Raw genomic sequence first — 20,510 nt, 5'->3', positions numbered from 1 at the left:
AAAACATATACTTTCCTAATTTCTAAGCATAATAGGATTAATTTAATCTAGGGGCTATATAATACCCTATGTCTATAGTTTTATATAGGTGGAAGCATTAGAGTAGAGATGTGTTAAGACTCTAAGTAACAGAAAGATGTATTGCCTATTACTAATATAGATTTATACTCTAGCGATCTTCTATAGTGCTAGAGAAGATAGGCTATAAAGTCCTTAAACACAATAGTATCTATAGGGCAGTAGAAAATAGACTAGAGAACGATCTTATCCTAGGCACATATAAGCAGTATCTGCTATTGTGGTCTAAGTGAAACTGCTTGCAAAGGTATTCTACTAAGTAGTGCTTAACTAGTCGCCCTAAATTCAGCCCATTTATTGCATCCTAATTCATCACTATATACTAGGTAGTACAATTAAAAGCTAAGACAGACTATGTAGGTAATAGACTCGGAAATTAGCATTCTGCTCGCTTGTGCATTGCTAGGCGGTCTTTTTAGACCAACCTTTGGCAATAAAGGCTCGTCTAATACTAGAGGTCGTGACTATAGTTTTGGACCTATCCTAGAGAAAGACAGTAATCTCATCGAGGTATAACCTAGGCTTTTCTAGGAGGTAGTAATAAGGCCATCTATCATCAAAGGTGTCATTGTTAGTTTTCAGCGTATTTGTGTTTAGGGACCATAGATAGTTCCAAATTGCCGAAGTTTCTGCGAACATTAATGATAGTTAGCTTGCTACATTCTGTTTCTTCGGCCAAAAAGAAAGCACCAAACTCCAGATCAGTTTGACAATTCAGTCGGTATGCTAGAGGGCTTCGCTTCAGGTGTGGTATTAAAGCTGCATAAAGGAAGATTTAAATCCTAGATCATAAAATTACGCACTTGCGCCAAGCTTAGACTGTTGTAATAGTTTCATTAGGTAATTAAGACCATATTGCATTCTCAAAGCTTCCTAGCTGTAGTGACTGGTGATCTGTTGGGGTGCGAGCTGCCTGGGTTCGCCTTCTGTCCTTCCAGCACATTAGCAGAGCGGAACATATTTGGTATTCTAGTTTGGGAGGCTCTTGGTTGATAATTTCTCCTGGTAATCCATGTCATGATCCGCGCGCTTCGCTGCTCTCTCCTCTTGCTCGGCATACCTTGCTTCATCACCTGCCCTAATATCTTCAGGAGGTGTTTCCGACCGTTTCCGCTTTTTAACGTCCTTAGCAAGGGATTGCTCGCCCAGTGCTCGCTCTACTTTGCTATACGCCGCATCTAGATATTGACAGAGTTGTATCCCGGCCGTAATGGGTGAAAGTAGAATGTAACCTTTGTCTCGTCCAGTGAAGCTCGTTTTGAATAATCTATTATCTGTTCTAACACATATGCGCTCAATTTCGCACTCCGTCTTTACTCTCCTTCGAGTAGGGTACCTTGGCAATCTTTCACTCTTCAGCAAACACCATTCGTCTACGCAGACGCCCTCTTCGTCGCCTTGGTTCGCAACTTCATCATCAAGAACACCAGGGCGTAGAACACTCCAGCCCACAATACAAGCAGCCCCGCATTCCTCCAGCCGTAGTACTCTTCGTTCAAGTTGAGTGTCTTCAAGTAGTCTTGTCCAGTAGTGTATCGGCACACTTCGCAGTTCTCCGTAGCGCCTGGGTTCAGAAGGTTCGTACCACGTCCCATGCCATGCTGATAGGTGGAAAGATAGTCGCCACATGTCTCGTTCGCAGGAGGATTGAAGACCGCAAGCTCGCCCCGTTCGCAAGTGATATCGACGGAGAAGGTGGTAAAGGTGAGGAAGGCGCCGAAGAGGTAGTTGAAGGGATCGAGGTAGTAGAGCCTAAAATGTGATGTTAGCATTGATCTCGTGGGTGTTGATAGTTGTATGAGGCTTACCAGTATCTCCAGAACGCCGTGATCTGGGAGTAAGGAGCGAAGACACCGCAGAATGATACGAGGGTGGTGATGACCAGTGGGTTGACGAGAGATGCAAAGGTTGCGTTAGGAGCGTACGCGGCGATCGATTGTCCAATACCGGTGTACAACATCTCGTAAAACATCTAGACGGTTTGTTAATTTGGAGCGAGGAGTCAACCAAAGAAGAGAGAACTTACTGCAACGAAGAATGTGCTGCCTGCCCACTTGGTATCATTTGGCAATCCGGCAGTCCAGTACCAACACACAAAGTACAGCACAGCGCAGACGACCAGGTAGGGCAGCTCAGAAACGATCAAGCCAGTGACAAATGGCACCCAGTGGTAGGTCTTACTCTTCTTCTCGCGCGTTTCATACACATTGCGACGATCGATGAAGATAGGTTGAAGCTGGGAGATGAGACCGGGGGCGACAAACAGGAAACTGAAGACCGTGAAGAGGCGTTGCTGGAGATCGCTGACGCTGTTACCAATCGACCAGAACGAAAAGCCGTTGTAAAGAGACAGGAGTATATGCAAGATGAGCTTGTTGTTGATGTACTCGGTGTTGCGGAACAAGGAGATGTTCATGCGATGTGTGACAAGCTTTACCTGCTCCCACATGGGCGCTGCGAATTGATGGCCATCGTCGAAAGTTCCAGGCTGTTTGGCGGCAGCATCAGCGACAAGAGTGTCAAGCTCTTGAGTGATCTTCTCGTGTTCTGGCGAGTTGAGCCAGACTTGGTTCCAGTCCTTGCCCTTGGAAAGACTTCCTGATACGACCTCAATCATGTGCTCAGCAGGGTTGGCCTCTCGAGGGCACGGTGCGCCATGATCAGCGAAGTATTTCTTGACGATCCTTGCATGATGGCCGATATCGCCAAAGTATACGGTCTTGCCACCCTTCGCCAGTAGGAGGAGGCTGTCGAATTGGGCAAAGAGGTCGGCCGATGGCTGATGAATTGTGACGAGGACAGCTTGTCCGACTTCCGCGAGTTTGCGCAAGAAGCGTACCGTGTTGTTTGCAGCTTGGCCATCGAGACCAGAGGTAGGTTCGTCGAGGAAGATCAAAATACTGGGCTTAGCTACGAGCTCAACACCAATTGTGAGACCTGATAAGTTATTAGTGTCTGCCTCGACTCTGTTCGATGGATTCAGACTTACGCTTGCGCTGTTCAACTGAAAGACCGGCACTAGGCCGACCGATGAGGGTGTGCTCGAGATCTTCCAACTGTAGAAGCCTGACGATCGTGTCCACATAGCGGAGCTTCTCCTCGCGGGGAATTTCACGATTCTGACGAAGAAGAGCAGAAAATTCCAAAGCCTCGCGTACCGTGGACAATGACTCGTGGACATCCATCTGTTCGACGTAGCCAGCAGATCGTTGGAAGGACACAGGGAGCGGGCGACCATCGACTAGAACGGAGCCATGAATGGTACCATCAGTTTTGCGTTGAGCTAGAACATCGAGCAATGTAGTCTTTCCGGCCTGAGTGAAAATGTTAGCGTATATCCATCTGTCAATCGCATTGATAGTGTCCTTACACCTGAAGATCCCATAAGAGCACCGAGCGTACCGGGCTTGATAAATCCTTGAACGTTGTCGAGAAGAAGGCGATCGCCATGCGGTGTCTTGACGGTGTAAGTCAGATTCTTCCAGGTAAAGACCGATGTATTATTAACGAGCTGATTATCGATGGTTGCGTCAGACTTCTTGGAATCGGAGCTGGAGCTCTCGGATGGCTTCTCGACAGCCTGGGATTCCTCATCCGCAACCCCGGCCTTAGGTACCTTCTTCTGCTTCTCACGAGGGATGAGGAGGCCGCGACCACCTTCGCCCATCTGCTTCCACCTGGAAGTAAAGAAGACGGTCATTGCCAGGAAGAAAACGTACCACGCGCAGAGAATGCCAAAGTTGCGCCAAAGATTGCTGTGGCTGAAGGACATGGAAGCCAGGTATTGGTCACCAGTAACGCTGGTTGCTCCAGGAGGCGCACCACGGACGCCGGTACATGCTTGTCCGCCTCCTGTTTCGGGGCTATATCCTTCGCCATTTGGAACCAGGAATGGGCCAACACAAGGAATCACCTGATCGTGAAACTCGTTCGCGAGCAATGCTTCGAACGCGTATGCCATGGGGTCGATCCAGAAGAACCAAACGAACCAAGGGTGCATGTCGGGCTTGGGAATCATGTATCCTGCATATGTGAAGGCAGCGACGATGGTGAATCCAGAAGCTTTAGTTGCTGCGTCGAAATTCGGGAAAGCGGCACCGATGAACCTGAACAGCTGTGTCATAGCCAGGGCCGAGATCAAGTTGATGAGCCAGAAGATGAAGAAAGCCTGGGCGGTGTACTGGAATCCAGTCATGAAGTACAGCACAATTCCAAAGTGCGAGATTTGGAAGAGCATGATCGGGATGTCGGTAATGACCTGGGCGAAGACAAAGGCAGATGGATGGTGGAGAGCGAAGTCTCGGTGTTTGGCTAAGACGGGTCGACCGACGAACGAATCCGTAACCTCGGCGAGAGCGATGAAGGTAGGATATAGTAGAGAGAAGAAGAGTGAGCCTCCCTTGATGAACAAGCCCGCTGTATTGTCCGGAGCATTATAGAACAGTGAGCCACCGATCAGCGCCTGAACGATAGTTGTGGCTTGCTTGATGAACAGGGTTTGCTTGTCGCCCCAGAGGATCTGAAATTGGCGTATGGTAGCCGTCTGCACCTGATGGAAATATCCTGCGGACTCCGCAGCATTCTTTGGGAGGTTCTTGTGCTTGTCTTGAGCCTCCTGTTCCTTGAAGTCTGCCGTATTCTGCAGAGCTTCGGGGCTATTGGGGTAGTCGAGCTCGGCCATCATCCTTGGCTTGATGGGCGAGTTGTTATAAGCAGCGAGCAGCTCCTCGTTTGATCGAGGAAATCGGTCCTCAAAGTCTGGGGCAATTGAGCGTACAGCAGGTGCCGATACGCTCGTGAGAAAATCTGACTTGTTGGCTGCAGGGTCGCATAGGAAGCCAAGATCCTCCATGTATGGCACAGCTTCACCTCGAGGTCCGTAAAAGACCTGCTTGCCGTTATCGAGAATCAGAATCTTGTCGAACTGCTCGTAGATGCCATTACCAGCTTGGTACAGACTGGCAATTGTAGTGAGACCAAGAATATCTGTCATGGCGCGCATGGCTTTCGTCCAATCTAGCGCAGTGCTCGCGTCGAGACCACGAGTAGAGTTATCCCAGGAGAAGACGCTGCCTCTAGTCGCAAGGCATTCGAGAATGGACACTCGCTTGCGCTCGCCACCCGAAACACCACGAATAAACTCATCTCCGACCTTGGTATCCTTTGTGTGTGTGATACCGAGAGACTTCATGAGGAATTCTTTGTATATTTGGGCATACTTCTCCTCGTTCTTAATGTCCGGTGGCAGGTGGAAGGGCACCTTCAAACGTGTGGCGAAATCGATGGTGTCACTAACTGAAAGAGCTGGAAAGAAGATCTCCTCTTCTGTGTTCATGATGATCTGTCCATGATATTGCTTGGCTTCTTGACTGGTCATGGAACCGAACGAGACGTCGCCAGTAATTTCTGCGAAGCCATGTCTATGGTTTGATAGAACGCTAAGTAGTGTTGTGCATCCGGCTCCTGGGTTTCCAAGAACAAGCAACATCTCACCGGGTTTGACACATCCAGAAGAGTTGTCGATAATAGTCTTCAGGGGTGGGCTCTTACTGCCCTTCCCGAATGGGTTGAATTGAGAGAGAACATTTTCGTTGTAAAGCGCATCACTGCTGATGCCCTTTACTATGAGGTTCTGCCATGTCACACCCAGTTTCTTCGATTTCCCACCGTTGGTCTCGTTACGTTGTCGTATTTGTAGTATATCTGGAGTGATGGGCCATTGTGAGATGTCTCGGGGGTCGGTCTTTTTGCCGGACTCGTCGTCTGACTGCTCCGCGCTGGAGTTGACGATAGGGTCCGCCATTGGGGAGGGAGATTGCCCGGAGGGCTTTCCGAGCGAACTCGCCTGGTACATCGCTTTCTCGGGGTCGCGATTGACCTCCATGTTGTAGCTCTTCAGATTCGCTAATTTGCCAGACTTTGACAGCAGAAGAACTTCGATGGAAAAAAGTGCTGGAGATCAGACGACTGGAGTTGCCGGTGGGAGAGTAGCAACATCACGCACAGGATATAAGAACAATGAAGTAATGAGATATATGACCATAACTTAGCTTCTGATTAATAACCCGACTCAAGGCCCGGAGCCCAAAGAAGCCCTCAGTCAGTTCAACCGTCTTTGTTGAATCATCAGGCATCTCCGCTCGGAGTGATTATTATACATTCCCGGCTCTAGTTAAGGTTAACTAACTCACTAACTCATTACGGAGTAGATACGATGACTAGCGGGACTTGATTGCTGGAGCCCCCCTGCCCTATTTAGGCGGGTAGCCCCGTAGATCGACAGTTAGACTGACTAATTAATCAAATTTATTACGAGCTACGATAATCGAACGACTAGAATCAATTCCGTGAGTCAATGAAGACCGACTGAACCCACTTATCCTCAATGGTCATGCTCATCTTTCTTCCATGGGAATTTCTTTGTCTCATCCCAAGTTAAGCTACTAATAACCTATCGGCTTGATTATTAATTTGCCATCGCCACTAACTACTACTCCCTTCGGATCAGACATTGGACCTTTGCGTCGAAATGTTTATTCATATTTCCGGGTGGGCGCAGCATTTAAGTCATCAGTCAAACCCTTATATTTTTAGTGCCCGGTTGCGTCACCACCAATCATAACGTCCTGACTTCGCATGGCAGATTTGAGCGAGTGTGGGTTATAGCCGGCCCTAATAACAGTTAAGCCTTTAGGGAAAAAATGTCAAGGAGAGAATGGTGACTAGAAATAGAGAGCGGCGTAATTCTTGGAGGACGGCAGGATCTCTCAGTATGATGAATAAACAGGTAAAGATTGATTAACTTTCGACCCAACACCTGAACTGACTACATGTTTGTTTGGTGGGGGGCGAAGTGCCAAGTATTGGTTCGCGGTCTATCCATCGACAACGCCAAAAATCGTTGGCGCTTCCACTCGAGGTATTGATTTTCATAGCAACCATTCATGAATTTGCCCCGTATAGCCGCCACAAGGTTAATGACGACCTCCGGCGTAGGAATGAGGCCTTAGAGCTTAGGTATAATCTCACTATATGCTTTGGAAATAGTAAGAGCTGAGTGGTGGAGCTATGGTTGAGGAAGTCTGCTTCACTATAAAAGCAGACCCTCTGCAGGTTAGGCGCGAGGGCAACAATGCAAACATAATTTTCTTAACGCAGTGGTCTGGGGTGTTCAAGAGTAGCTGTAGAATACGATACTCCGGGAAGTGGAATTGTTCACTTAAACTAGCGAAGGAGAAAGTGAACAACAATGGTACTTCCCATGTTGCGGATGAAACATCAGCTTTAATGTATGGATTTTGGTGTAAACATTTAGATGCTCAATCTCCCATTCTCATTCTATGCCTCGACTAGAAGAAGTACATCGACCGCCAAAAGATCGAAGCCTAGGGAACCAACTAGCAAAGTCCATGACCAGTTACAAATATCCTTGATATCGGCCCTTGAATTTGTGTTTGTGAGATTCGAACTGGCAAAAAGCAAGGCATCAGATAATCTCTCCCCGATAAAGCAACTAGTACACCAAAATCTCCTCATCGTTTCCTCCCCCGTCCCTCCATTTTTTAAGCACCTTCTTCATATCCGCCACGATATTCTGAGCGTAGTCAGGCCCAGCGGCCCCGGCAGGCAAATCCGCTGGGTTCCCCCTCACCCAAGCAACAGGTTCTTTAGCAACACCCGCGAATTTCTTCTTAAGCTCTTCAACCTGCTGAGGATCATAGCCGCGACCGAATATTACCGCGCAAGGGGGCCGGCTGTAATCGTGGGTTCCGATCTCATTGGGGCTCCGAGACTGAGGATCGCGACCTGCAAGCAGATGCGGGAGCTCAGCCTCTGCAGCCTCATATGACAGCATGAAGTGGATGACTGAGGAGCATTAGCACCATACTTTGCTAATTTCAGGAATGTATATCAAGAACCTTCATATTCAGGCACCATGTGCTGGGAGATTGATTTCCCCATCGCGGGTATCTTGCCGCAGGCAACTACTGGCATCGGCTGAGTGAATGAAGACATGTTGCGAGAGCTGTACGCTGCAGATGAAGGTATTTCAGAGCATTGGAGATGGAGAATTATAGAGTAAACTGAGGTCGATGATTCTATTTATATTCCTTGTTGCGCCGCGCTTGGTCTTGATGATGAGTTGATGACGCAGCATGAGAGCCCGTTATCTCCAACTTTGGGCGCAGTTCGGGCCAATCGTGGCGACCCACCGATTTTTCGATTATTCAACAGTCCCGACGCCCCGCCCGATGAGTAAAGCAACGCCGTCACGTCCTTTTCGCATTCTCAGATTATCCATTACATCACAGCATGTCTTCAAGATAGAGAAGAGGACTCAAAAGCAATACACCATGGTCGAAGCAATGACTGACGCGCCCACGCCTCGCAAGAGAGGCCGGCCACGAAATGCGACGCACGATCAGCAAGCTCCCGAGGTGGGCACATCCCCAGCAACTACAGAGCAAGTTGGAACTGACTCAAGGAATCCAGAGACGTCGAAGGCAGCTTCGCGTCGCGCAGCAAGCATATCGCAAGAGAAAAGAGACCACGATCGTCAATCTGCAATCTCGCGAACAGGAACTCGAGTCGGGCATCGAAGAGCTCAGCGAGTCGTTCCTTTCCTTCAGTAATCTTCTGTTGGAGGCCGGGATTCTTCAAAATCAGACTCGTGTCACAGTTGCTCTGCAAAAAATTACACAGCAATGCGTGTCGCTTGCCAAAAAGGGCTGCGACGAGGCTGAACAACCTGCAGCCCCGGCGGACGTATCGCCATCGACGTCTCCCACGCTTAGCGATACACAAGATATAATCTCAAATTCCAATCCGCTCATAACGCAACTTGATTCATTGCCAATAATCGGTGATACTTTCCAGTCCTCGTCGGACCTCGCGGCTCAATGGCCTGGACTATCCCCCGCGCCTCCTTTCCAAGAACAAGCAATTCTGCCGTTCGGAATACCCTTGTCGTGTCCGAATATCCCCTTCTCATCCGTCCCTAGTCCCGCCTTGAATTTCCCGACCATAGTATCGCCCGACAATCTCTTAAAGCAAGGGCGCTGGACACTCTCACACCTTATAGTCCGACAATGCTGCGAGACTGGATACTATCTATTAACAAGCCTATCTGGAGACGATCCAAGGGTCAAAGCAATCTTCGGCAAACGATTGGCCATCGACGAGCGCAACTGCTTGATCTCCGGATTCGTCGCCGTCATGCACGACGAAATAGGAGACACGATCGAGTTGAGGACAAAAGTTCTCAGTTCAAGGAGGAACAGCTACTCGCCTGAACGACTCGCCGTTTCCTCTCGAACGTGGCAAATTGTCAATGAATCGGGTGCTAATGAGTGGATGGATGCTAGTGGTGTGCAAAGGCTGCTACAGCAGAGAGGGATTTGTATTCAGGACCCAAGCTCGCCCCTCTCCAGTCCCCGGTTCAATTCGGCTCCGCAGCTCAACGCAGCTATCTTCATTAAATGTGAGTAACGCCGAGATCAATGGTTCTTCGTGTCTTCTTGTCCGTGCCTTTACTGACCTTGTCGTAGATCTTTCCCTCTGCACTATCTGTCTCGGTCGCGGACCAGCGTTCCGAAAGCCCGATGTTGAGAATGCCATTCGCTTTGCAACTCTTGATGATCCTTGGGCGTTTAACCCTGTGTGTGAAATACCATGAATTATGTATAATAACAATAATTATGTATAATAACAATAATTGTCTATAATAGATATAATGTCCGCTTACTTTGCATGATGCGACGATTAGAAACAGGATGCCGCTGTGGAGTGGAGGAAATCCTTCTAGTGTATATGTTCCCTATGTCCGCGAAATTTCTTTAAAAAAGCGCCCTTTGCATCCCGGTCCTTCATTTTGACTGTCACTTTAGCGTCTAGGAGCTGGCCTTTAAAACCCAGGGCCGGACTTCAAGTTCTCCTATATTTTCCATTTACATTTTCTCCCTTTTTTGGTCACACAAATGCGCAGACACATTTCTAGTCACGTCGCCGCCAAATAGAGACTCTGTCCTGGATTACCCCATTCGTATCCTTGCCCACAGTGTGAGTGCGCTCTGGCTGCCAGTACGCCACTCTCTCCAGGCCCGCCTTGCTGGGCTCTCGCAACGGGTCCGCATCGACAAGACCCTTATCGTTGTAGGAGATCTTCTTACCGGGGTGGCTTAGATGCTCCATGTAGGCCTCGGAGGGACAGGCAAATGGAGGGCCGGGGGCCAAGGGGTCCTTGTGACGAGGAGATTCCAGACAGATTACATTGCCTGCATGTAAGGAAGCAAGGAGCTCGGTATGTCGGAGAGCCCATTTAGGACGGAGCTCTGGGTTCAGAGCACAGAAAAACTAGATGGTTATTAGAAGGAAACTCCAGAAAGACCAGAAGGATCCAGGGTAGGTTGGAAATGGCACATCAAAATTCTAAAGACAGAGTGAAGCATCTTGCAGGTCCCTCTATAGGACGCAGAGTACAAGTGGAGAGAAAATAATAGCAATGACGGAATGGAGTCCAATAGCGGCAGTGAGTATACATACCGTGTAATCATAAATGACATCAAATCCATTTCGAGGTACTCCAATTTCCTTCAACCAGGTATCGTCAAAGAAATCCCCCTGGACGAAAGTGACCTTCCCTTTCCCAACTTTCTCATCTTGCACGCGGTACCGGCTATGGTTCTCCTTCTCCCCCTTCTTGCACGCTTCGACAGCCGCGGCGCTGCACTCCAGGCCATAGGCATCATACCCAAAGCTCGCGAATAAGAGCACGTCGACTCCACGTCCACAGCCCGGCACCAGGGCCTTCCGCCTCTGACCGTCCTTGGCGATGGGCCCGCCAATCGTGCCAGCTCGTTGGACCAGGGTGTCTTTTAGCGCGGGGTTGGGGAAGCCACGATCCCAGGGCAGATTATCAGATTTGTCCCAGAGGGAGGCCCAGCCCTTAACATACTTGTCGCCCTGATATTTGGCCCAGTGTGCTTGAATATCCTTAGGATCAATGTTGGTAGGAGTCGTCATGGCTGTGGGGTGGTGATGGAGTGCGGGGGAAGTTGGAGGTGGTCGCTATAGCGTGACAGTGATAAACAGGGTACAAAATAGGAATAAGTACAGAGTGGTCAGTAACTACTGACTACACAGGGAAGTAAACGATATTGGGTGCACAACGTCTGTTCTATTTATGCCTCTCTACACTCGTAATTGAGTGTCTTTACGCTATGATTAGAAACCATTGTCGATTGATAACCTCAAGCTCCGACCACGAACTAATAGTCAGTTAGGTGTGGGGTCGAAAGTTAATCAGTCTTTACCTGTTTATTCATCATACTGAGAGAGATCTCATCCCATGGGTTTACTAACAATGAAGATGCTCGTAGACGCTACTCCCTAGACTTTGACCTAGTCGGGCTGATTATATATCAGTAGAGATGGAGAGAGATGGGGGTGTAGTAAAAGGGCTTTCGTAAGAAGACGTACCTGCTTGGCGATAGAGGACTATAGAAGGCGAGGAACAATATGACTCACACTGCAACTTACCCTGAGTTCGCGCTTTGTGACCTTTGGGGTTGCGAAGCTCTGTGCCTACCAACTTACCCTTGGCTGAAATTCTCACAACTACAGGGTGACGTAGGCAGTACGTACCAGTACGTAGTCTCCAGTGTGCCATTAGAACCATGGTGGTGGCCCCATGGGGTGGCGCGATCGACGACCACCCATCTTTATTCCGTCCACGTCGCTCCCTCACTCTGTTTCCTGTCGGTTACGATTATTTACAATTGCCCACCACGATCTCATTCCGTCGTTGGCAGTCTCTTCACATTTGAACAGCCAGTTTGCAACAAATGCAAGGAAGCAGTCTTAAATTTAATGAGATGATCTGTCCTGTTTCAGGCGAGGATTTAGAGCCTGACGACAGCAGATATGAATTGAAGTTGATTATACATCCTCTCCACTATCTAGAGCCAACTATGGCAACACATTTGATTTACGTGGATGAACCTGCAATGTTGGCCCAGTGAGTTCATCGGACCACTTGGTCGGGAGGCTATCCATGCTATCGCTCATGTGGTAGGGGCCTCATCCCGTCTACTTGCATCTGCGCACCCCTTATCTTTACTCCCCACTTGCTCTGAATCTTCTAGATTACGTTTAGGTTGATATTTCGCATTAGCGTTATGTGGCAATATATTTATTAGAATTGGAAAAGAATTCATCTTGTCACTATTTAGTAAATGTTATAAAAGTCAGAGGAGAACCTACAATTTCTTTCTTAGGTGCTGGAAACAAGGGTTGCTAGCAGATACATAAGTATAATAGCGCCCCTTCTAATAGATGATTAAAGCAACATCTGCGCTGTATAGTTCTATGTACACATATACCTTGTTTGTTAAAGTGCTTCTCCTCCTAGATGAATTCTGGCTTTAGCGTTTTTATTTGTTGCTCATGTTGCAATGGAGTCTATTAGGCAGAGAGAGGGTGTAATGTCTCCTGTAATTTTGAGAGTTATAACTAGAAATAGATAGCCGTAGACTGTCACTGGCATTTTAGGGCAAGCCACAGCTACTTAAAGATGTCAAAGATCTAATCCTTCCAGTAATTCTGGCATCTCAAACTTGAGGGTCAGCACCCGATGGCCTCAATGAACCTACACCAGGTATCCACTGACTTATCCTTGCAATCGACTCCATTGTTGGAGGTATTGCAGCTGTTCCCTAGGCTGGGTACGAGACCATTGTTGCCACTGTTGCAGAATTATCGAAGGTCGTCGATTTCGCTCGCCAACTGCACACATTGACACGCAAGGCACTCGAGGCAGATTGCACATGCCAGGGATTCAGATGTGCACAGGGAGGAGGAAGGGCGTAATAGAGGCAGGTCGAGTGGAACGCAGCTCAGCTCGAACTCGCATCTTGACTGATCTGACGACTAAGAGGTTGATGCTCAAAGAGCTTGCTGCCATCGCAGAGAGCTTGGTATAAAGGGCGTAAATTGAGGTTGTGGCTCTGCAGAAGCGTTTATGTGCCACTGCGGGTTTTCAGCTGCAGCGAGGCTGAGCAGGGGGATCCGTTAGGCGGGGTCATGCAGTGTGGTGTTGAAGGGGACGGAGGGGGCTAAGCGTCGCACAAATGAGCGAAGCAGGTGCGAGAATGTTGGGAGGGAAGGAGCAATAGTGGAGAGGGACAGAGTTGGGGGATGGAGCGACCTTCTTATAGTTGAAAGCGGCGGCAGGCCTGTACACGCACCTTCCCTGATCGGGAGGGCGCCAAACCCCACATGGCATACCTCGCGACTGAGATTATAAATAATAAAGATAGAGTACTATTAGGCTATAGAGACAGTATAATAAATGTAGGACTATAGTATATAGAGAAAACAAGAGGTACTAAAACACTAAAACTGAATTTAAATGTAGAACTAGATAAATGCTACTAGCTCTGTTCCTGCGTTTTAGTCTAGAAGGATACATGGCAGATACGTAGACTAAGAACCGAGTGTGCTAGGGCTGATCCTATCACTTGCTCTTAAAGCCTACCAGCTCGTTCGATGCCTTCCAAAGCTTGCTTGCAGACTCCTCGTCGTAAATCCACGGGGCATATCCAACCTCGTTATTCAACCAGTCTCCCGTAGTATCCGCCGGTCCCTCGTCGACGAGGTTGCTGAGGTACTTGCCGCCTCGACCTTCCCATTCCCTACTCAGCCCAGCATAAACAGCCGCGGCCGCTCCCTGGGGTTCGCTCTTTATGGTCTTATGCCTTGTTTCATCATTTAACATCCCCTCTACTATCTCCTGGCTGAGATACTGAGAGAGATTGGTGGCGACAATACCCGGGTGCACAGGGAGGGCGTGCAGTCCCTTAGACCCGTACCGTCTTTCTATCTCGTTGGCGAGGTAGATAGTGGCCGTCTTGGATTGACCATATGACGCCCAGGGGTCGTAAGGGTCCTTTTCGAAGTTGAAGTCATGGAAGCGGACCTTGCCGTAACGATGGCCGGCGGAGGCCACAACAACTACCCGCGATTGGAACTCAGGCGTGGAGGCTGCGAGCAGATCGGACTTTAACAGTTGGAAGAGGAGGAAGTGGCCTAAGTGGTTCGTGCCAAACTGTGTCTCGAAGCCATCCTCGGTCCTCCCTTCGGGCGTGGCCATAACGCCCGCGTTGAGGATGAGCAGATTAAGCTTGTCGCTCTTCTCGTGGAAGGCCATGGCAGCTGCTCGCACCGAGGCGAGGGAATCCAGCCGCAGCTCTATGCCGTGGACGGGCGCATCCGATTTGGGGCCGGGTCCGTTCTTGACTTTGTCGACGGCCTGCTGGGCCTTGACGGCGTCTCTGGCAGTAAGGTAGAGAGTGGCACCGGCGGCGTGGAGAGCTCGCGCTGTTTCGACACCGATACCAGAGTTTGTGCCCGCCACAAGGGCGACCTTGCCAGTGAGCTTGCCGATGAGGCATTCGTCCTCAACGACCTGAAGAGCCGTAGGCCGCGCATCTCCAGGACCCTGGGGGTTAGCGTGGGAGGCGGTGTATCTAGACATTGCGATGGATTTCTTATGGGGTCTGACTTGTGCAGTAAGAGGATGGGATGGTGTTGTTGTGGTAGGTTGATGATGTGTGACTGTCAGTTTGAGAGAGGAAGCAAGTCGTTTTATACCAGCAGTGCGTTTGAGCTCCTACAGAGCGGTTCCACTAAATGTCGGATTTATAAGCTCAAGCTCACACATGCCTAGAACCGGAAGCCTCGAAGCGCATGAAGTGTCTGTGTCATGTCTATGATCCGTATATTAGGGGTGAATTACTCAAATCCCACTGCCATGGCGTGTTCTCATCAACAGCCACTGGTGTAGGGCGCATGGCCTTTGGCTCTTGCATGCTTCTATGCCTAGATTAGACCAACTTAGTTTTGCCGTAGCTTGCACCGAATATCCTATCCTCATTAAGTAAACAATCCAAGAACTCTACCTGCAACTAGCATTTTGCACTAAGCCATGGCACTGCTTGATAAGCCCAGTTGATTGTTTCCCTAAAACGGTAAGAAGCTATTAATAAAGCGACGGTGCCTAAGATCTACGTAGTAGCTTAGCTCCATATTTCTCAACAGGTACCTACTAGATTCGCAGGGAGGAGGATCCGAAACTGTGGGGTGGTGGCATAGCGTTTACGCTAAGGCCACAAAAGGGAAACAATCTTATCTCCGGGGCAAACTAAATATCACAGCAAGGATCTTCTGAATTTCTCGGCAACTTACCTCCTTCAATTGTTTCCCTAATTCGGACGACAACCAGCCGAACATACCGCCACCCATCCCATCGCCGTTTTAATGCCGATATTTGGCACCATATACATTCTTCATATGGACGAGAGCACGCTTGCAGCCCCACCTGGGCAGATACCCCGTGGTTTAGCTTCCATCTGAGTGATACTGGCACCTTGGCAAACTTACTTCTTGCCAGCAAACAGCCTTGCAACGGTGTGCCCGGGTAGATTCTGTCCCCGTCTAAAGGTACCGGTACATTCCAACGGAACGATGCTCGAGGGGCCACGAGCGGCTAAGGGGTTTGTCTTTGTCGCCGCCGACGCCTATGGTCAGGCGGCTGCTGGAGATCGTAAGCTCATACGGAGTCACGTCATGCGGGGGAAGAATACCCGTACACGAGCTCTTCCTGGTCGAGTGAAGGGCCGTTCCGCGGCTACCGCCGTGGGAATACAACGGCCGCAGCATGCTGCAGGAGACAGTGATTCTTCTGAAGAGTCCCACGGAGCTCGGACACGAAGTGAGCTGCTCGACTCTGACGAGGATGCTCTGGCCCGCATCAGACATGCAGAAATGGTCCCCGGTGCTGCCGACATGTTCACTTTCATTAAGTTCCCTGAAGACATCGATAGTAGTTCGCGCAGCTTGCTATGCGCATGTACGTCTCTCCCCTCCGACCATGAGCACGCCCTGCCCCTGACGCCTTCTGTCCTCCAGATTTTTCGTACATGAAAGATGAAATGTACCCGATCGTGAGGTACTCTCGCCCTGACACTCCCAAGACACACTGGTTTCACTGGGCCCTTCTCGACTTGGCCTACCTGCACTCCATCCTTTACATGACGTCTTTTTCTTTAGATAGTTTGAGGGGGCAGAAGAGTAAGAGGACGGAGTTTCACGCCTACAGGATGATTCACGAGCTTAACAAGCAACTATCTGATCCGAACACTGCACTGACCGACTCGACAACCATTGTCGTCATGGCCTTGGCCTTGATCGCCGAGTCCTTTGGAGACGTAGAGTCCGCCCACATGCACGTGATGGGTCTCAAGAAAATCGTCGACCTGCGTGGTGGCATAGAATCGTTTGCAAGTCACCCTCTGCTTCAATCCAAACTTCACCGGTAAGTCGCTAGTTCTCTCTTATATTCAGCTTCTCGGGCTCCGGCCAATCGCTGACCTGCCAACGCCGGAAGAACTGGTCTAGTCCACAGCATCTGCACCGGCGCGAATCTAGCCTTTCACCAAGATGCTGCGTCGTTCGACTCAGCTTTCGACAGTTCACCTGAACTTGCCCGGCTCAAGCCATCGGACGCGTCCTGCTTCTCCCGCTCGCGCTCTGTGGTGCGGACTTTAGAAAGGAGGCTCTATGCTATCTTGAAGGATGTCCAGGACCTCTCACAGCTTATCAACGATAGCCACGATTCCGGTCACAGGATAAGGGAGATGTCTCTCGAGGATCTCATAACATACATTCAATCCCGACTGCTCATGCTCGAATTTGAGGACAACGACATTTTCCCCGAGCTTCTCCGGTTATCACTCCTCGCTTTCTTAACAACTATCTTCTGGGGTTTTCCTGGTGTCAAATTCGAGTACCCGCGTCTGGCCAACCAACTCCGACAAGCTTGCATGACCTTTACACCCAGCACCGCCGGAGAGAGCTATCTCTTCGCGTGGGCCTTGATGGTGGGGGCAACGTCTGTGTTCCGAGGCCCTGATCAGACCTGGCTTCTGCAAAGACTGCGCCCTCTAATCCGGGACAGTCTAGGGAGGACGTGGTTCGAAGGAAAGAATAATTTGAGGCAAGCCATGTGGATCGATAGCATTCATGACGGCCCAGGGATAGAGGTCTTCAACCAATGTCTCGGGGAAACAGGGGACAGAAGTATTGTTCCGATATAGTAATGGACGAGATCTATCTAGCACTCTGTTGACCTCTATGCCTACCCCTAGGCTTGATCATGGGTACTCTGCACTGACGCCCTTGTCGAGGTACAGATGTCCTTGCATGACCGAAGCCAAAGGTCCAGTCGTTGATTCTGTGACGGAGACGAGAAGTAGACTAGGCACCGATTTGCCACCGCAAAAGCGATCATGTACGGTAGAAATAAGGTTTATGCTGTATGAAACTATGATACGGCCGAAAAGCTAGGTTTTAACTTTCCACTCTGACTCACCTTGATCTTCCTATTGTTACATCCCGCAGAAACTAGCCGGCGTACTCCACACAGCTCTGCCAGGCTGAGAATACAATATGGCGGAAAGCAAATGAGAAGATAACGCTATATAGTCATTGCTATGCAACACTAGAATTCAGGTATCCTAGTAATCCCCTCTACTTTAAAATTGACGGCTTAGTTTTACCATGATATTTGTTCTCGATGGAGATGATCAGATATGAGTTCTGTCAGCTTCCCACGCAAATGGCTATTCAGACCGACAGGAACATAATGCTGAAAATGTTGCCGAGCAAACCAAAGGTAGCCATACTTGGTCATGCATGCGAAGATATCGCCGATGCGGTCGTTTTCTATAGACTTAGCTTTGTGGAATGCGTATTCGGGTGTGAACATGACGTCGCCTTGTTGAAGTCGTGGGTTCGATGAGTTAAGGATGTTTAGAAGGTTTGTCAAGACAATTGACCGGAATGCCAATGCCAGTACGTGAACACCACCCACTAAAGCGTTGATGTATCTTCGTTCCATCTCTTGAAGCACTTGTTCTAAGTCTAGAAAGTTTTTACTCGTCTAAGTCTGATCCCCTGCACCAGCTTGCCTTGAATCCATCACGTATCCATCACACGATGTGATGATAAGGATAAAGCCCATTTCCGTCGGCCCATCACGAGGTTTGATCGGTCTAGTAGAGCCCAGAAAGATATCGACGTCGTTGAAGTTTTGTGGTTGCTTAGTATCGAAGGTGCGCGGGAATGCCATCTAGTCCATGCCGGTATACCAAATGATTGTGTATTTAGAATCACGAGGTTTAAAACCCCCATTGCTACAGCAGCCTCATTCCATAGCATAGCATAGCATAGTATAGCATGCTTAGGAAACATTATTATAGCACTGTATTAGAAGGCATCCTTGTATATATTAGCAGATGGGCATAGCTTTGCTGCACGCCTAAGACAAGGAAACGGCTTTACATTCTAATAAAGAAGAGTAAGAGTAAAGGTAATAGTAATAAAAGTTCTTATTTCTAGACTATAGTTTCCCTTATAGAAGAAATGATTCCTTACGCCTACACTAATTCCGATTCCTATTCATAATTAAGAAGTTATACAACCCTTCCCTCGATGCTACTAACGACACTCCCGACCTCCGTCCAACTCCCTGGCGTATTCCTGCCTTCGCTCCCACTCTCCCCTCCGACGAGAGACACGGAATCCGACGTCTTCGGCGTCGCAGCACCATTCGATGATGCGGCGTCGCTCCCAAATCCACCATCTGACGCCTCGGAGATCACTTGCGGTGTGGCCGGGAGCGGCGAGTAGAAGCCTGCCGTGCTGTTTGCACCGTCAGCCCAAGCGTGGATGGCAGCATACGCGTCGGTCTCGCCATCCGCGTGCATGCGCGAGGCAGATGTCGCATATTGTGTCTCTTCGGCTTCGTCGGGTACTGCCCGTTCAGAGACCACTGGCGCTGCATCATTAGACTCAGACGCGTCGATGAGTAGCTCTTGGTTCATCGAAGGTGTAGGCGCGCTGAATAGCGATGGCGTCTCGACTATCCCAACAGGCCTCTCGCCTACCTGGAACGGCACGGGCGCAGTAAATAGCGCGGAAGCCCCAGTAATCCCAGCAGGTCGACGGATCACATTGTCAGACGCGCAGTACAGCCCATCACTATCGGCCACGGACATCACTTCGTCCTTCCCAGGCGTCATCAGGGTCTGCGACTGATCAATCTGCGACCCCCACCCTGCCTCGCGCGAGCTGAGCTCAATACCGTGCTCGTCACCAAAGGGGTTGGCAAACATGGCGCCGCGATCGATGCCTCTTCCAGCATGACGGTGCACAAGGTTCTCTGCTGCTACAGGCTCCGCTCCACTGCGAAGGACGTAGGTTCCCTGGTCGCCATCCTGCGCGAGGAAGTCACCGAAGCTCGATGAGCGTGTGCGTTTCCTCTGCCCTTCGGCCGGTGGGTTCTGTTCCCTTTCTTTTTCTTTTTCTTCCCTCAGCCTGTTCCAATACGCCAGCTCCTCCATCTGTCTCTTCCTGCTCGCATCGTCGGCGTCAACGCCGTCTCTTTCTACCACGCCCTCTGCATCCTCGGGTCTATTGAATAGAGGCTGTTGATTGTATTCCTCCTCGCGGCGCTCTCTAGGCTCGATATTGTCGCCGAGGTTGTGTAGGGTATGTGCCGCTTGTCGACGGAGGTTGAGAATAAACTGGCGCACCTCGGGGGATTCGTAGACGGCGACGGCGGTGGCGGCAATAACGGAGATGGCGATTATGGCGCCTGTAGGCACCGAGTTAGAAGAGGGATTCGTTGGACGGTTGGGACAGTTCATGGTTATTGTCGTACGACTCGGAGGATTGTGAAAATGGGTATGGAATGTGATGTGAGAAAGTATGAATCAACGGAAGCAGATGGGAGTATTGAAGAGAGCGAATTCGAGCGACTAGGCTACTTGATGCTTGCGTATACCGCCACCGCAAATCGGGCCATAGCCGGGTTTTTGATCACTGAACGGAAGGAGAGCTGACAAGCGTACCTTTGGCAACGTGAACGGGCATGTTGAATGATCTGATCAGTACTATCCTCTTCTCTTCTTTTCTCTCCTCTCGCCGTCTCTGTAAATGTAAACCAGTATCTCTCGTGCTGCTGTCGGTGACTGCACAGGAGAACTGTATAAATATAAAGATGGAAAGAAGAGAGTTTTCAAACTCGTACCACTAAAGAAACAGGCGTCGTCGTCGTCGAGGGCTGTACTGTACTTACGTACTAGCTGACGAGTCCCCTCAAGGCCCATGTACCCCGCGCTATCAGTGTGGCGAATTAGCCGATAAGAACTTTGACAGGTGTGGCGCAGCAGGCGGTAAGACGGTTTACAGCCGCCTTCCTCCCATCGAAATAGTCTCCAAACAGTAGTTTACGAGTACAATATAAAAGGAGAGCATACAACGGGTCTATCCTGATTATTCTGAGTTGATGCTATCACCAGGCTTAGAAAGGG

At 49.6% G+C, this 20,510-nt stretch overlaps 7 protein-coding genes across 7 annotated transcripts; 2 read left to right on the top strand and 5 right to left on the bottom strand.

Moving 5' to 3' along the window:
- Positions 1-429: 429 nt before the first annotated feature.
- On the bottom strand, positions 430-6,209 carry VE01_04942 (uncharacterized protein). The gene is made up of 5 exons (XM_018274408.2): positions 3,449-6,209; positions 3,068-3,392; positions 2,105-3,015; positions 1,887-2,050; positions 430-1,830 (listed from the first exon to the last, which is right to left on the bottom strand). The coding sequence occupies exons 1-5, from the start codon at positions 5,960-5,962 to the stop codon at positions 1,452-1,454; spliced, it is 4,293 nt and encodes a 1,430-aa protein (XP_018130818.1). The 5' UTR covers positions 5,963-6,209; the 3' UTR covers positions 430-1,451.
- Positions 6,210-7,379: 1,170 nt separating this feature from the next.
- Positions 7,380-8,221, bottom strand: VE01_04941 (uncharacterized protein). Its single transcript, XM_018274407.2, has 2 exons — positions 7,998-8,221; positions 7,380-7,944 (listed from the first exon to the last, which is right to left on the bottom strand). Exons 1-2 carry the CDS (start codon positions 8,092-8,094, stop codon positions 7,592-7,594), a joined length of 450 nt encoding a protein of 149 aa, XP_018130817.1. The 5' UTR covers positions 8,095-8,221; the 3' UTR covers positions 7,380-7,591.
- VE01_04940 (uncharacterized protein) lies at positions 8,199-9,813 on the top strand. Its single transcript, XM_018274406.2, has 3 exons — positions 8,199-8,516; positions 8,572-9,559; positions 9,627-9,813. The coding sequence occupies exons 1-3, from the start codon at positions 8,235-8,237 to the stop codon at positions 9,752-9,754; spliced, it is 1,398 nt and encodes a 465-aa protein (XP_018130816.2). The 5' UTR covers positions 8,199-8,234; the 3' UTR covers positions 9,755-9,813.
- Positions 9,710-11,515, bottom strand: VE01_04939 (uncharacterized protein). The gene is made up of 2 exons (XM_018274405.2): positions 10,621-11,515; positions 9,710-10,431 (listed from the first exon to the last, which is right to left on the bottom strand). Exons 1-2 carry the CDS (start codon positions 11,098-11,100, stop codon positions 10,072-10,074), a joined length of 840 nt encoding a protein of 279 aa, XP_018130736.1. The 5' UTR covers positions 11,101-11,515; the 3' UTR covers positions 9,710-10,071.
- Positions 11,516-13,428: 1,913 nt separating this feature from the next.
- VE01_04938 (uncharacterized protein) lies at positions 13,429-15,095 on the bottom strand. Its single transcript, XM_018274404.2, has one exon. It carries the CDS (start codon positions 14,609-14,611, stop codon positions 13,592-13,594), a length of 1,020 nt encoding a protein of 339 aa, XP_018130737.1. The 5' UTR covers positions 14,612-15,095; the 3' UTR covers positions 13,429-13,591.
- A 226-nt stretch (positions 15,096-15,321) lies between these two features.
- On the top strand, positions 15,322-17,646 carry VE01_04937 (uncharacterized protein). Its single transcript, XM_018274403.2, has 3 exons — positions 15,322-15,985; positions 16,045-16,450; positions 16,523-17,646. Exons 1-3 carry the CDS (start codon positions 15,601-15,603, stop codon positions 17,229-17,231), a joined length of 1,500 nt encoding a protein of 499 aa, XP_018130730.1. The 5' UTR covers positions 15,322-15,600; the 3' UTR covers positions 17,232-17,646.
- Positions 17,647-18,530: 884 nt separating this feature from the next.
- On the bottom strand, positions 18,531-20,250 carry VE01_04936 (uncharacterized protein). Its single transcript, XM_018274402.2, has 2 exons — positions 20,049-20,250; positions 18,531-19,792 (listed from the first exon to the last, which is right to left on the bottom strand). Exons 1-2 carry the CDS (start codon positions 20,068-20,070, stop codon positions 18,609-18,611), a joined length of 1,206 nt encoding a protein of 401 aa, XP_018130731.1. The 5' UTR covers positions 20,071-20,250; the 3' UTR covers positions 18,531-18,608.
- Between the last annotated feature and the right edge of the window lie 260 nt (positions 20,251-20,510).

This window comes from Pseudogymnoascus verrucosus (assembly GCF_001662655.1).
Source record: "Pseudogymnoascus verrucosus strain UAMH 10579 unplaced genomic scaffold scaffold_19, whole genome shotgun sequence".
Taxonomy (NCBI): Eukaryota; Fungi; Ascomycota; class Leotiomycetes; order Thelebolales; family Thelebolaceae; genus Pseudogymnoascus; species Pseudogymnoascus verrucosus.
This window is presented reverse-complemented; position numbering and strand designations above follow the sequence as displayed.